Here is a 17,653-nt window from a genome sequence, read left to right as displayed (position 1 = left end):
TTTGGGAGTTCCTGGACTGCCCCCACCAGCCAAACAGATGCAAGTACCGGGACGCGGGGGGTAGGCGGCGGAGGGCGGGGACACACACAACACCTGGAAAGTTACTGCAGCAACTAGGCTGACGACCCCAGAGGGTGACTACCAAGTGTCAGAAATCCCCTTCTCCCCTCTCCTTTCCTGCCTCGTGAGTAACACTGAGCCTTTGCCGGAGACCCTGCTCTCCTCCAAGGCTTCCATAATCCAGCCCAGAAAACCAGACAGGATTGCTGCACAATCCCAATCCAATCCGTTTTCTAGTTTGCAAAGGAAAATCCGGTCCGGCATTTATTTTTAGCAGCGCTTCCCTGTGACCGAATGCTACAGCTCATCAGCCGGGATAACTGAGGACCGTATTGGGGAGAGATGCGAAAAGGGGGGCGGAGGAGCGGAAGGCGGCGAATAGGGTAGGGGGGACGCCCTGCGCATGCGTGCCAGCGCCCATGCAAATCTGTACATCCACCGAGCAAAGTGGGATGATCTGTCACTACACCTGCAGCACCACGCTCGGCGGACAGCTCTGCCTTGCAGCTCCCGGACCCAGGTAAAATACAATCAAATAAAAAACAAACCCAATTCCATCAATCAATCCATCAAAACACCCTCCGAGCGGGCACCGTGCATGCTGCGCGTCGCAAACCTCTCGCCCGGGAGAGACAATCTGCTGCTGGCGGTAAGTGTCCTTTTGTGGCTGATTGCAGCTTCAAGATTTAAGAAATCCCATCTTTCAGGAAGCCCGAAAGGAAGGAAGGAAGTCCGGGCGAAATCATCAGATTGGCTTCCTAGATTTGGGAATCTCCAGCGGGCCCACATCTTCCGGCCAACTTCCATTGAACTTCCCAGCACTCGAAAAGGACCGAGATGGAGAGCAAAGGTATGTGGCTGGCCCCCACCGGAGGATTTGCCGTCGCCCGTGCGTGTGGCCGGGGCAGTCCTCGGCGAGGGGACTGCAGTGCTTGGGGAGCGAGCCTCCGACTAGGTCGATAGGAGGAGATGCTCTGTCCATTGCAGTACCAGGGAAGTGTGGCAGGAAGGCGACTTCTTTTTTAACTCCCACAGCTTGGAAGACAGTGTTTAATACTCCATCAGTTGCGTAGTGAAGTGTGATGAGTGTTTTTTTTCCTTTTCTTTTGGGGTGGTGGAGGGGGGAGATACTGGGGGTGGAGAGATCTGTTAGTAAAGCATATTTCTTTTCTGTAGAAGGGCTGGTATCATACATATATTTTATTTGTTTTAGAATTGCTGACAAGCACGTTTGTCTCTGATATCCAATAATGCATTGCTATATTAAAAAAAATGTTTGGATTTCTCCACCCCCAACCTCTGAAGATGGTATTTCTGGGTGTGTATGACCACATCCTACTGCATTTTGAATATGTATCAGCAGAGAAATTGGGTCTATTTGAAACTGTGCTTTAGAACTGACCTCTAAGAACAGTGTATCCGAGCACTCCGTGGCTCCCAAGCATAATGTGTTACTTGCCCTGGACATGTATATATTAATATCCTTCTCCTAAGCAAATCTGCAGAACGTGCACACATTGGTAAGCGAACTGTAGAAATCAACTTCGGATGACATATTTAATACACATAAACAAAATGGCTATGTAACTGTAAGCCTGGCTTTGGATTTAACTCTTATCTATGCAGGTCTCTTTCCTTTCCTCTTCTTCGTCCCTAAAACGCCCACCAGGTTGCAAGAGCTTTGAGTGATGTGGTCAGATATCCAGTAGGAATACAACATACATTTAATTTTGGTGAAATCAGAAGAAATAATGTCAACTTTTATGAAACTATGTTCATTACCCTGAACTCGAGATGCTATATTTGAAACAAGGTTTTATTTTTAAACTGGGAATGTCAGTCACGGTGGTGGTATGCTCAGGATGGCTCAGGGCGTGGTGGTGGGTTACCTATTTCTGACTGATTGATGAAATGTGCTGAGTGAGAGCAGGAATATGTTCAGAAAAGTATTCTAAGTAATTCATTAGTAGAGTTAAGTATTTGAGCCTAGGTAATAAGCCTTAAAGTATGATAAGAACTGAATCGGCATAGATTTAGATTAGCTGGCAATTTTCAGTTGAGACAAATTTTCTTATAATTAGCTGATGGGTATGTTCGTGACTCACAACTCTGTACAGATGAGAGGATCCATTTCAATGTATGTGCATAAGATATATATATTTATATTAAATCTATAGTAGAATCCATTTTTAAATGAAAATCCTGTACAGTCCATAATATTCTAGTTGATCAAATACTTTGGGGACATAAGGTTAACATAACAGAGTATAATTTTACTGTAAGACATTTTGTGTGTGTGTGTGTGTGTGTGTGTGCATGTGCGCACATGCTTATGCACATATAGATGGACCCTCCTATCTGGTGATTAACTTATTTGACAAGGGATGTTAGCAGTGCTTCTAGCACAATTTACACACTAATTTCTGGTGTATCATAAGAAAAAGAAGCTTTATCTCTTAGAAACAATTTTTATGACCTTTCTTTGCCCATAAAGTATGCCACAATGCTCTTAAAAGTTCCAGGTGATTTATTTTTCATATCTATTAAAATAGTGTTTTAACTACTTTGAAAGTTTGGGGAGTATGGGAATGAGAAATAATCTCAGAAATATATCTGAGAATAGACAGGCTGGGCTTCTATGCTAATACAGATAGTGATGATAGATAATATATGAATCAAATTAGTGACCCCAAAACATAGAATGATTTTTAAAAATTTTTATTAGTGAAACCCAATGAGGTACAGTTGTAGACTTACAAAATCTTGTGCTTGGGTTTCAGTTATACAATGATTGAGTACCCATCCCTCCACCGTTGCCCATTCCCCACTTCCAATGCTCCCATAATCCCTCCCACCCCCTCATCCCAAGAATGATTTTTTTTTGTTCCAAGTCAAAGTTGTGGTCAATTTTCAGAAGTAATATGACCACCACAGATGAACAACAAGATGGTAGGTAGTCCTTCTGCATGCTAGTTCTGGAATTTCCTTCATACATCTGCATTAGGTAGTGATCACATTAAGAATGGGTATATACTTACTGGGCTCACATTTGAAATTGATGTAAATGGAAGCAAAATAGAAAATTTTATTAAAGTTAAAAATTGCATTAAGAGGAGAGAATCCATACCCCATTCTAATAGGTGTATCTTTATACTTTATACTACCATGTACAAACTTTTTACCCCCTCAAATTCTAATATAATTCCAATAGGACCGTCTCAAATAGAAGTTCGTATAATTATAATTGTTTGCTAGAACTTGAAAATAGATTCAAAGAATATTATTGCCTGATTGAGTTGAGGTTTCATGAGTTCTTTATTCCAGAAAAAAATATATACAATGACTGCTCCATTTCATCGTGAATACTATTTCCAACATTATCTTTGACATATGAAAATCTTTCTTAGAGCACTTTCCACAGTTTCAACCAGTGGATTGTTATCTACAAATGAGATTTTGTTTTTGCTTCCTTATTGGTTTACATCACTTCCTGTTGTTCAGAGTAAAGATCAGAAGAAAATAAATCAACCAATCTGGCAATAAATTCATGATCTAATTCCAGCTATCCTTATGCACCATCATAATTAATATTGTCTCAGATACTTAGGTTGATGAACAGCATGAACAAATTTGACAGAATTTGTGTCTTGCAAAGGATCACAAACTGCTGCATAGTAGAATAATCTGGAATAGTAGAATAATCTTTAAAAAACGTCCGATGCCTGGTCACACCCCATATTATTCACTTCAGAATGCTAAGGCAGAAGGAAGCATTAGTGAAAAATTGAAAGGAAAAAATTCCCAAGTGCAGCAATGTTTGACTGATTTAGACTCAATAATCAAAATGTGATTTACAGATTAGTTTTTTAGAATTGCAGAATGTCGAGCTCCACTGCAGGTTTATTGAAAAATAATCTGATCTAAAAAATCCCTAGTTGATTTAAAGACACATTAAAGTTTGAGAAGCTTTGATTTAGAGTGAAAAAAAAAAGGTTTCTCTGTCTTTCTTTCATTTCCTGCCATCTTTACTTTGTCAAACTGGGTTCTCAGTTTAAGTCTGGCACATTAGAAACACCTGTAGACTCTTTTAAAGCATGATGAAGCCTAGACCAGATTATACCTGTTGTGGTTTAAATGGTTCTGGAGAGGATCTGGGCTTTAGTATTTCAAAAATATCTCCATTTGATACTAATGAAGAGCCAGAGATAACCGTGAATGTAGACCTTTGCTAGTTGTGATCTCCAGAGAAGTATTAACATAATCTGGGAATTAGAGATGAAGGAATTAATAATTGATCTCAAACCCTATTCCAGAGTTAATCATATCTGTCTTTTGTTGGGGTATATTGGTTGTTCGAATGCATAGTTTAAGAAGTTTAAGAAGCACATGTTTAGATCTTAGGGAATTTACTGCCTCTAAGAATGATGCCACCCTGGGCACCTCAGTAGAGTAGATATTATCGCACTGCACAATATGAAAGTCCTGGTTATGTGATCGTGGGATAGCCATAGCACTGGTTTTTGAAAAGAATGGAAATGAAGTGCAAAAGAAGTAGTTGGCTCAGTTTGAGATGAGAAAACAGACTCGTTTTTAGATAATCTCTCTGCTCTTTCTCAAGTCATTTGCTTTCAACCCCCAATTATCTTTAAACATTTATTATGTAAGTTCATTTTGGGCTCCTGACAATATTCTGTTATTAACCCATGGTAGTGTGAATTAGACTGCTTAAATCAGGAGACATCTGAACAGAATGAGTACAATATTACCCTATTTCTATCATCATGAATCTCTGTTCAGTTCTTTGGAGATTATTTTGACATGTCCTTTGCTCCAAAATATCTTCACTGTGCTCCTTCAAATATCATAGTTTGGGGCATACTTTATATGAATATTGTCCTTCAAAGGTTGCATTAATTTTTACAATTAGAATTGTAATTTATGTTTACTTTTCTTAAACTCAGTTTAACTGAACATTTACTGTTTCTAATGTACTTAGTTCTTGTAATATAAAAAAAGTGCAATCTCTGATATTAAATATAACTCTGTAAAATATCCACTAATAAATTTAACCTCCATATGAGCATAACCCTCTTTTGAATAGTCTGAACTTCTAACTTTCCTGGGTCTTGCCTCAAACAAAACATTTTTACTCACATAATAAGGATTGAGATTGTGTATTTTAATTTGAATAATTTTAGTTAGCTTTTCATGCCAAGGTCATTCATTCAGTAAATTTGGAAATGTAAAAGTCTTGCTACCTGAATCATCTGTTTGATTCCAGAACATAGAAGAAATCCCATTCTCCCTATAGAAAACTGTACATGTGTCCTCAGTGAAGATGGAACTCTGTTCTGGGTATCATACCAGCTATTAAAGTTGAGCCAGAGGCATGAACTAACATAGAATCATCATTTCTTTGCAACCAGGTGGGTCAGAACTGTTCACCTAGAAGGAGGAGAAAGGACATGTTTATGGAGGAGATTCTTTATTGTGCTAGGGAGTGATTGGGGTTAAAATAGCAATAACTTAACTGAAGCACGGAGGCCATTGTGGTAAGAACTAGTCAACTGCAGTAAAACAAACAGGCAAAAGAACAGGCATAACACATAAAGATTACTTCTCTTTCCCCAGCTCTGTGTATCCTTGTGCAAATCACTTTCCTTCTCAGAGGCTCAAGATTCTTAAATTTCAAAGTGTCCATTTTATTGAGTTCAAAATGTTTACTGAACTGCCACATTGGTTCAGGCACATTGTACAATGCCCAGAATGTAGTTCTAAACAGTGTCTTGGTTTGCTCTGCAGGATTCACAGTCTAGGGTTTTGTACCCCTAGGTGCCCCTAGGATGGAGAGTTGTGTTTTTCAAACACTGGAAATCTTCTCTATTTATATTTTAGAGTTTTAGCAGCTACCCAGGAGGTTAGAATATTAAGTCTTACAGTGATTAATGACCTCCATGGAGGCATTTAACATTTCACAGCAATAATACTTGCCTCGTGTTTCTCTTTGGTTTCTTTAAACAAAATAGTTTTATAGAAGAACACTTGAACTCTAGCTTAGTATATATTCTATTAACTGTTCAACTTATTAGTCACTTAGTAACCTTTACCTGACATAGGTTATGATGAGGCTTGTTAGCAATATTACTATGTCTGGAATAGATGGCCAGTGATCTCCTGTTATTCCTTATCCCTGCCCTTTTATATCTTTAAGTTTCTCAAATACTGACCATTTTAAGTATGGGGTTTTGTTCCTACCAAGTGATCAATTATCCATATTGGATTTGTTAGCTATGTTTTCCTAATTTGTCACATATTAACAGTTATAACTAACACTCATAAGGTTCTACTTTTTCCAAAGGACATTAAATATATGTAATGTATTATATATATCTCCCCTAAATCCTGCAATTAGGCATTTTCATGTCATGTTATAAATGACAAAACAGAAGCTCAAGGTGTCTCATTGAGAGGTAACTTTACCTTTATTTCTTTAAAATACGAATTACTAAACCTACCTCAAGTTATATACCATATTATTATGTTTATAAAATTAAACTCATAGCAATGAAGCAACTAAAAGTTCTTTAGAATTGGGAAATTTGTGAAATTTCTCATTATGAATTATCCTTGTCTATTCACAAGATTGTACAATTCTTTTTGGAAGAGCAATTGGTCCTTTGCCATGTTTATAGTTTTAGCAGCAAGCATACTGCATTGCTATCCACCAGTCCTCTGATTTGAGCTAAAGATTTCATTTACCAACAGCAATTTCTTTTTTACTTATTCTATACTTTCTATTACAACTGCTTGAGTACTTGACTTCTTCCCTGCCTGTCCCCCATGTTGTTCAGACTTACTTTTGAGGTAGTAATACGATTGGTGGAGATGAGGACTGATGTTATACTGGCCCATGAATTACATATTGGATGGTCATTCCTGCTTTCTCTTCATCAGGATACAGGGAGCTCAGGGCACATGGGAGTTGGATATTTAAGAGACATCCAGGTGATTAAATGGACTCAACTGCGAATTAATAGATGAGTTATGGGATGGATAATAATAACACAATAACACATGACTCTGTTCCACGTGAGAAACTCTTTAGGGCTCATGAGACCTGGGCCTTGTCTTTTCATATGAACCACTTTCCTTTGAAAATGTTATCCATGGAGATGAGATTTAATTCTTACAAGCTTGCGATAGAAAATAGACATGTAAAATAGATGGTGAGTGTTTGAGACTAAGGAGACACATCATTTTCCCCAAAGTGTCTTTATCCTTATCTTCTCATTAGCATTCTTGCATGCAGAGTATGGTGGGAACTTTTCCAGAATCTATGTCTCCAGCTCTAATTTTAGTTTGCGCTTCTCTCCAGTCACTCTTTGAAATAGTTTCTGTCTCCTTGTCTTTGGGGATGTGGGACTCCCACCCAGTGAGGCTGTGGCATTTAGCTGCTGTGATGAATCTGACGCTACCTTGGCAGAGGTCCCAAAGATCACCTGTCCCCTCATCACAGGCCTTTTTCTTTGTCCTTTCTCTTTTTTCCTTTAACACAGATTCTGCCTACATTTTATCTGAAACAAATCCTAGCCAGCGATTCAGAGACAACAGATAATTGAAAGTGGGGCATTAACTTTGTATAAGAAGTAAAGGGAAGCAGCTACTCTGTGGTTAGATTTTTCTCTCTTTCTGCATTGTAAACTGGCCATTAGCCTGAGAAGTAGCCCAGAGGGACTAGACGGTAGAAAAGAAGAAGAAGAAAAAAGTAAACCACCAGCAAGAGGCTTTCGTAGGCCATTCAGAAGATAACTATCCACATTATATTCCCCTCCAAATGAGCAAGAGAAAAATCACAATACAGATTTGCCAATAAAGGTATTTATCTTCCCCTACTCCATTCCTACAATTGTCACTGTGAAACAATGTACTTATTTGTTGTTTGTTTCTTAAATTATCAAACCCTGATGACAAACTGGCTAACAAATTCCAAGGCAAGGCAAAGTGGAAAACTCTTTAGTGTTTTAAAAAATGATATTTTTTTTACTTCAGAAAATTGTGAAGTATTTTTGTTTTCCTCACATACTAAATTGGACTTAGAATTATCTGTCAGAAAAATGCATAAGGCATACTTTATTATCATTCTAGTGATTAAAATTTAGAAAATTTGAATGTAAGCTTATGAATGATTCAAAATGAGATGACATGGTTACTTTTTATTGATAATGCAAGTATAATGCAACGATAGCAAAACATTTTAGTGCTACAAGGGAAATATCCAAAGAAATTTCAAAACATTGATGGGCATATTTTTCTGCTTTGCATTAGATTTCCTAAAGTTGAGTTTACAAACTGGGGAATATACATCGATGGGATCATGAGATTGTATACCGAGTGATTCACCAACGCATAAAAAACATGGAACACGTTCTGATGAAATAAGTCCAACATTAGACCAGATTACAGAAAACCTGGCTTTAGATTCTAGTTCCTGTATTCTATGGAAGAACCTTATAAAAAAAATCTCCTCCTTTTCTTTGGATCTCCATGCACTTAGGTTTTATTTTGTTTTTAAATTTTCTTTTAACCTGTTTAGTCTATTTGCCTTTTAATTTCTGCTTTCTTATTAGAAAAAAGAATTGCTTTTCCATTTCGTAGTCTACTTTTATTCAATTATATTTAGAGTTGGCATATATAGGAACTTAAATAGGGTGATCATAGTTACCACATTGAAATCTAAGGGCTGCGTGCAGGTTTCAGTTAGCTTTCTAAGGGTCTGAGTTATGTGACTGAAGTTTGTGCATTAATAGCTCGGCCGAATAATTGAAATAACTTGAGAAATTTATTTGGAGCCAAGTGAGAAAACACTGAAGTCAAGGAAAATATGCTGTTGAGATGAAATTTGTAAGCTGTCCATATGTCTAGTTTGTGGTATATGACTGAAGTGATGGGCGACTGACTACAGTGACCTTATGGGAAAGACCTCATCTTAGAAGGATAGAGTGTTAAATTTATTGATTCTTGGTTGATTCATTTTTATTAAGGTAACATTGGTTTATAAGACTATGCATATCCTAGCTTTTCCATCTCTTATGAATGTATGTTACCACATCATGCCCATCACCAAAGTATCAATATATTTCAACCACTGTCCCTTGGACCCTCTCCATCCTTTAAAGCTTTCCTGCCCTATGCCCTTTATGATAATCTCATTTCTTTGAGATCTAACCAAGGTTTTTTTGTTTTTCTTCCCACCCTTGCCCCCTCAAGTTGTCTTCGTCTGTTCCCCTGCTTTGATTCTTGATTTCCTACATAGGAGTGAAATTATTTTGCATTTGTCATTCTCTTCTGAGTTGTTTTCCCTAGTACAGCGTCTACCAGTTCCCTCTTTTGGTAATAAATGGTAATATTTTTTCTTGAATAGTATTCCATTCTATGTGTATACCCACAACTTCAATAGTTACTCTTCTGCATTGTTTCTGTACTTGAACTTTTTTTTGTGTGTGTTTGTGGCTTTTTTTGGTCATACCCAATGGTACTTCAGTGTTACTCCTGGATCTGTACTCAGAAATTACTCCTGGCTTTAGTCAGGGGCCCATATGGGATGCCGACAATCACACAGGGGTTGGCTGCATGCAAGGCAAGTGCCCAACCCACTTTACTATTGCTCCAGCCTCTGGACTTGAATTTTTAGTACACAGAGCTGCAATGAACTCAGGACTGCATGTATCTTTTTTGATTTCTGGGTTATTTTGTTCTTTTGTAGATACCTAGTACTGAAATTTCTAGGATCATATTTTAGAACTATTTTTAATATTTCACAAAACCTCCAGAGTTTTCCACAGAGAATGAAACATTTTATCATTCACCAACAATTTGCTACTGTTCTCTTCTTTCACCTGCACCAGCACTTGCTTCTGCTGTTTTTGTTGTTTAATATATGTGTGCCATTTCACAAGTATGAAGTGATATCACCTTGTAGTTTTGAACTGAATTTCTCTGATAGTGATACCAGCTTTTTTATTTCCCACATGGTTGTTGCTCATCTTTGATGAAGAGTTTCTCCAGCTCTTTTCCCCGTTTTTGGATAGAATTGTTTGGGGTTTATTCTTTTGTTTTGGGAATTCTTTTTGTATCTCAGTTTTTGCCTTTTATTTCATGTGTGGATATTTTGAGATTTGGATTTAAGTCCCCATTCCTTCCCCAATTCCCTAATGTACTATATTACTTGGAGCTGGTCACTTCCTTGATTAGTGCTTTTTTTTTTTTTGAGAGTAAACAGGATTATGCATTCTATTAAGATCACTTAAGGATATCTTTGGTTTTCCTGACCTTTTTTGCTAAATCAGTGGCAGTTTTACTTAGTGGCAGTTTTTAAATTATTTACATAATTTGCTATAATTATGATTTGTAATGTTTTTCACCTTTATTGGTGTCTTCTTTACAATTAATATTAGTTTACATCATTTATTTGTGAACTTGGTTTGGTAGATATGTTTTTCTCCTCTCTTACTATCCTAATCAGAATCTTTATCCTAAAAAAAAATACAGAAGACAAACAAGGAAGTTAAGGGCTCCTCATGCTGAGTACTTTACTGATGTTATACAAAGAAGACTTTCTTTTTGTTTTGCTTTGCTTTGTTTGGGGGCCACACCCAGCAGTACTCAGGGCTTACTCCTGGTTCTTTGCTCAGGGATCATATCTGATGGGGCTCAGGGGACCATATTAGTAAAATATTAAAAACAATTACATTCAGCCTTTTACTATCTTCAAATAATTCAATAATTAACTGTTATCTCATATTTGATTGACTACAGGTTAGTTTAGATATTAGAAGCACTTTAAAAAAATTGAATCACTGTGAGGTACACTGTTACATACAGAGTTGTTCATGATTGGTTTTGGATCATACAATGTTCCATCACTGTCCCTTTACTGGTATACATTTCCTATCACAATGTCCCCAGTTTCCCTACTGCCTCCCTCACCCTAGACTGCCTCTATAGCAAGCACTCCTCTCTCTCTCTCTCTCTCTCTCTCTCTCTCTCTCTCTCTCTCTGAGAATTATGGTTTGCAATACATGTTTCTCCCTTTACCTACTTTCAGCACTCAACTCTTTTCCAGAGTGATCATTTTAGAAGCACCTTTTGTTTCCAGGTGAATGTTATCTTAACTGTAAAAGTTTGAGGGTTAACAAAATGAATTTCTTCTTATTTTCCTTTTTGGGTCACACCCAGAGGTGCTTAGGGGATACTCCTGGCTCTACACTCAGGAATTACTCCTGGTGGTGCTCGGGGGACCATATGGGATGCTGGGGAATGAACCTGGGTCAGCCACGTGCAAGGCAAAGCCTTGCCCACTGTACTATCTCTTTGGCCCCAAAATGATTTTTTTTTTAACTGGGCGAAGAATAAAATATAGTTAAGGGATGGATATTTAGCAGTTATTAGCATGTTTTTGAATGAGTTGTAATCAGAAATATTTGTTATGATGATAATTATAAAAATAGTGAAAATGGGTATAGGTGCTAATTACAGCAGTAAAATAAAATTTTTACATCTACAAATAAGGAATTGGTTTTAATATGTAAATAATGGTAATGTTTGGGTAATGCTTATTGTATTATAAGTGCAATTTTTTCTTGTTCAAAAATTTAATCAATATTTTACTACTGATATAATAAATACAGGCATATTAGCACTGGTCTTAGTTGTATACTTTTAACCATATATGATTAAACTGTACTCAAGCAAATATTTTCATCATTCATGATTTTATGCTTTATCCACATGAGACATTGAAAGGACTTTTGAGGAGATAACTGAGCCTTTGGAAATAATACTTTCACTTTGTACTCGGTACTGTACTCAACATATAATCCTTAAAACAGTCAAATGAAGCAGGCATTATTGCTCTCTTTGCTTTTTTTTTTTTACATTGAAACTCAAGGTTTATAGATATCAAAGAACTTGTGCAGGTTACAGAGTTGGTAAATGGCAGACTGCAGACTGGTTTTATAGACTGTGAGCTTAACTATTAACTGACACGTAAGGCATGCTTTGTATTGTCTGATAAGTCACTTAGTTTTCCTTTGTTGCCAGCAAAAACTAATCCATCTTTACAAACACATAGAATGTGCACATTTTGAGTTAACCCTCAGGATTACTTATCTCTGTGTCTTTTCTGATCTCAGGGCTATGAGAACCAGACTTAGTTACTGTCAGGTAGGATTTCTTCTTACTGTTAAGTTACTGTTAACTTAGGTTAAAGAGATTCTGTTACTCTCATGTGGCTTGAGCTGACTTCCAACTAAGAGGTTTCCTTAACAAAGGATTGCAACTTCCTTTTTTTTCCTTACAGTTATACCTTGAACAGCTGACCTGCTTATTTGGAAATTTTAGTGGTATGTTAGAAACACTTCAAATCAGACACACAAATATCGGACTTGTTAATCTTTGTGACTTGGGAAAAAAATATATCTCTGTCTTTGCTTCTTATGTATGGCATTTTGAGATTTATGGAACAAGTAAAAAAAGCATGCATTAGTAAACAACAACAAACCCCATAAAACAGTGATCACTCATAGAAGTTGTTGCCTTTGTGGTTATTATCTGACCCTTAGACCTATCACAACCTCTCATTCTATATGGCGATATATTCTTGCCTTTAATTCCCTGCTTTTATGTTATCCCTTTGTATAGGACTAGAGCAGTATTTGGTAATCATCTAACAGTCATTGAGAACATTTCTGATACAAGAAGAGTCCCACAAAATGCTAACAGCCATTGTCTCTCTTACTCTAATTACCATATTCTTTCCTTCCCTTGTCATTGCTCCTTCTTCCTGTGACCTTAACTGTGACTGACCTCAGACTGGGTCCATTTCTTCATACTATGCTCTATTCACCTTTGATTCTCTCATTAGTTTTCTTCTTTGTTTTTCCCAGTTCTAGTTCAATTACTTTTCTTTATTTGAAACAAACCAACAGAATATCACATAGCTGTGGTTTACAGTTTAAAATAAGATTCAGAAAATACAATGTTTGGGATCATGTTATAAAAACTAATTAAAAAGACATTGATTATTTAATCTATGGATCTTGTGCATATGTATGTTTGTGTTGGGAATGTGCTGAAGTTTATGATCAGAATTTTACTAATGTATTTTCATCATCTGACCTAAAATGGAATGCATTTTCCTCAGAAGAGAGAATTTGACTGTGGTAATGTTGACATTGCTGATTAGGTCCAGGAAACAGTGAGAGCAACTATTTTTCCAAGTTGTGCCTTGCCAGGAGATTTGAAACTTTAGTTTGTATCATAAGAACCTCTAGACTTCTTTAAAAAACCAGGGATTTCTAAGTATAGCTCCCACAAGTTTTGGCTCAGTAGGTATACGATGGGACAAAGTGCTGCCATTTCTAACAAGCTCTCAAAGTATTACGCTGCTGCTAATTTTGGCTTTGTAGTTTGAGAACTACTGAGACCAAGCTTTTCTGCTGTTTGAGTGTTTTTGTATCCAAATAAATGTGGCTGACTATATAGAGTGTCAGAATAAAGGATTTTAGAGTAGCATTCTTGTGAAGGAGTTTCATAACTTAAGAGAATGAACAAAATCATATCTAGAAAATTGCCTCATAATCATCGCAAACCACAGTGATTAATAAGGAATACAAGGGTTCTGTTTTGGTTGCATTCATTTCTCTATACCATCAACATTGCTTGTTATTGAGACTACAAATAAAAACAACATAGATTTTATGCTCAAGGAGACTTCATAGATTAGCTTTAAAAGATAGACACAAATAGAAGCTTCGCTGACAGTTGGCCATGTCAGTGGAAAAATTAGATTACATTTAAAATTTACTTTAATTTTATTTCTGTATGAATGGCTATAGCTAAGTGTTATAGGCTAAGAGCTGGTGAATAGATTGTACCATCTATTATGACACCAGCTAGTGACAAAAAGCTGACACCTGAGTTTAGTCTCACAGAAGGGATAGAATTAAAGTATTGAAAATCATTTTTCCTGTTGGAATAGTAGAAGAAAATATAAAGTCAATAATATAGTGTATCCGCTAGGAAGAGATTAATTGGTAAATTCATACAGTTCAAATATTTGTTGACTGGACACTCATAGGTACTGAAGAAGGAAGTGATGAGATGAATTCTTTGTCTTCATAAAGCAGGTAATATTGCAAATGAGATACAGTGATGAAACATGAAGGGAAGATTGAGGAAAAATTATAGAGCCTTGTTAATATAGAATATAGGGAAAAGATAATTTACATTTGAAATTATTTCTTAATATATGAATCATTTAAAAATTAAGATTCATAAGGATTTTAGAAAACAGTTTTTTAATTATAAAATTTCAGTTTTCCCCCAAGCTTTTCAAGAACACATCTATGGTATAAGCAAGACATAGCTACAAGTACAAAGCAATAGCCAGAGGAAATGCTGTGATTCAGTACTTCACTCTATGAGTTTTGCCAACCTCTACTACTGCTGACACACTTTCTTACTTAATGGAACAGTGAGTTTCAATTCAATTCAGTTGTGGTTTGCAATCTTCGGAAATTTTTGCTTTGAAATTTACAGATTGGCATTATAGGACAGGGATCCAATGAAACTTTCCAAAATACGTTAGACTCAAAAATTGATTCTTAAAGATCTGTAAAATGTGAACCAGTATGAATTATAACAACAAGGCAAAAACTATTCAAGGCCTACAATCAATAGATGTTGCAACATTTTATATGAAGTTCTGTAAATTCCCCATTTTATTAAGTATACAACTTGTGTAAGAAATATTTGTCTTTAACATCACTGTCATTCTTTTGGTATTCTATTCTGTTCTTCATTCTATATTTCTTTAGGGAGGATAGAGAAATTATGAGATGTTCCTGAATCAAATTCTGGTTTTGATACTTGTCTATGATAGAGGAGAGACTAATGGTAACTATTCATAGAACGTTTTTTTTGAGTCACACCCAGCCAATACTCAGGGGTTACTCCTGGCTCTGCACTCAGGAATCACTCCTGGCAGTGCTTGGGGGACCATATGGGATGCCGGGAATCGAACCCGAGTTGGCCACGTGCAAGGCAAATGCCCTACCCGCTGTGCTATTGCTCCAGCCCCTCATAGAACTTTTTGAGAAGTAAATGAGATAACAAAAGTACTTTGTTACTACATTTTGTATAACAAATATAACACACTGCCTGATATAGAGAAAGCATGCAATAAAATGTATTTTCAATGATCTCAAAGCTGTTTCACTATAACCTCCGCACAAAATCCTAGCCAAGGGCTTTTACTCTGTCTGCTGCATTCATGTTTACTTATCATTTAAAATAATTCCAAGCATAATACTTCTGCTTTGAGATTTTAGTTGTAACTCAACATAAAGTTGTAAAATACAGTAAAATCCATGAAGATGCTCAGTTTTGGTTAAAGTCTTAAAGCTGTTCTAGGAAGACACTTCTTGTCAAATTGGACAGCCGTAATCAATAGTTGAAATCTTGAAAAGCACCTTATATCAAGAAAGTTTCAGCCTGGTCGATGAAAGATTTATGAAGAAGATTTTGAAAATGAAAATCAGCAGATAATTTTCATCTAATAACCATAAGAAACAGCCAGATGACAGGGACTGACCCGTCTTTTCTCTGAATAACCTCTTTGATCTCGACTGGCCATTGCATCATATCTTAGTAGAGATGCAAGGGTGTCAAGGATCACCAAGGATCACAGAGCAGCCTCCTGTGCTGCCCAGCCCTTCAGAAAGGTTTCTAGGGCAAGAGAGGTCTAAAGACAATCCCTCATGAATAAAATCTGAGGTGATTTCTTTCTTCTCCTCTTCATTTTCACTTGCTATTTTTGTCACAGTTATTGAAAGTGTATTATCAAGGAAAGCAGTTCCTTGTCTTATTATTTTGTTTTTATCCTCCAGAGACAATTATTTTTAACTCTTTTTGATAATTCACCTCAAGATTCCAAATGATCTTCGCTTCTTATCACCTGCCATCTTCTCAGCTTGATTTATTGATATTTCACCATAGAAATAAAGTTTTTTCACCCCTCATTATCATTCTTAGCACAAGAGCTATCTTTTCCATCCCACCTTCTTCCCAGGACTGTTAAATTGTTATTTTGGCTAGATCAGTATTTGTTAATGATGTTAGCATGATGAGGGCATTACTTTTCATGACCAAGATATTTATTTATTTTTGGCATACTATGTTCGATGCTTTAGACTCTGATTACTGTCAAGATTTTGCTTATTTATTGTTATTGAAGATTATCTTGTTTTTAATTTATCAGCATCTATTTTCACTGTTTAGCTTCAACTCTCTGCAAATGTTACTCATCTCAAGACATTCAGATACACAAATATTTTATCAGATTCATCTTTTTGAAGTAATCTCTCTTGGGACCTCTGACTTGATTCTATGTTTGCTCTTTTCTTCTATGTTGTGAGAACTATTGATCTTCAGGCCTTTCTTTTCATCACCTGGAAAATCTCCCCAGGACACTGTTTGGATCTTGTGTTTTCTGTATATTTTATATTTCTTCTTGGTTCACTTTCTTATTTTAGTTGAGCGAAATTTCCAGTAACTTCCTGAAAAAAAATTATATATAAAATATATATGTATATAATGAGTTTTATGGGCTTGATATATAAAAATATATTCATTTACTCCTCATAGTTGAGCAACAATTTTACTAGATATAGAATTCTTGGTTGAAAATCATTGCACATTCTTATTTACACTGTCCCACTATAACGTCTTCTTCCAGATGTGTTCTTGATGCTATTCTGATTCTGTTGTTTGTTTTCTTTTGTTTGGGGACCACACCTAGTGATACTCAGGGATTCCTCATGGATCCATTCTCAGGAATCACTCCTGGCTATGTTTGGGGGGGCAAATGGGAATTTGGGTATCAAACCTCAGTTGGCTGTGTGCAAGGCAAGTGCCCTATCCACGGCACTATCTCTCTAGCCCACTGTTGTGATTCTGAACATGTCTGATTTTCACCTCTGAAAATTTGTAGATCTATTCTTCATTCTCAAAATTTTTGAAAATGATTTTGTTTTTATCTGTGACAGTGGGCATTTAGAAAGCTTCTTTGATATGAAAACATTTTTTATGTTTGGATATTTTTTCTGAATGTTTTATGATTTATGTTTATGTTTTTATTTCATCTTTTTTGTTCTGTTTTTCATATTTTTAAAAATCTTATTGTTTAATGATATCTTGAATTTATCTGTTTTATTTTAATACATTTTACTTCTGTTTTTTGTCTTTTTTGTTTCTATATTATCCTGTTTTTTAGATGATAATCTTAATTTTATTTTCTAATTCCTTTGTTACCTTGTAGGAGAGGGCACACCTGGCAGTGGTTGAGGACCGCTCTTGACTTTGTGTTCAGGGTTTACTCCTTGCAGTGATTAAGGGGCCATATGGGGTACTGGGGAATGAACCCGGGTTGACCATGTGAAGGCAAGCACCTTACTCACTGTACTATATCTTCAGCTTCTATATTCTGTTTTTAATTTCTAATATTGGAGTTTTAGTGTCCAAGATCTTTATTTGT

At 36.3% G+C, this 17,653-nt stretch overlaps 1 protein-coding gene across 1 annotated transcript in view; it reads left to right on the top strand.

Annotated features, from left to right (window-relative positions):
• The first annotated feature begins 421 nt into the window (after nucleotides 1-421).
• Nucleotides 422-17,653, top strand: part of FGF12 (fibroblast growth factor 12) — a 561,799-nt gene continuing 544,567 nt past the window's right edge. The window contains exons 1-2 of the mRNA XM_056121186.1: nucleotides 422-580; nucleotides 768-910. Coding sequence (XP_055977161.1) covers nucleotides 898-910 — 13 coding nt within the window. The 5' untranslated portion in view covers nucleotides 422-580; nucleotides 768-897. The remainder of the gene's footprint in view (nucleotides 581-767; nucleotides 911-17,653) is intronic.

This window comes from Sorex fumeus, unplaced genomic scaffold, assembly GCF_029834395.1.
Source record: "Sorex fumeus unplaced genomic scaffold, SorFum_2.1 ptg000044l, whole genome shotgun sequence".
Lineage (NCBI taxonomy): Eukaryota > Metazoa > Chordata > Mammalia > Eulipotyphla > Soricidae > Sorex > Sorex fumeus.
The sequence above is the reverse complement of the archived record's forward strand: the minus strand, read 5'-3'. Positions and strand labels throughout refer to the sequence as shown.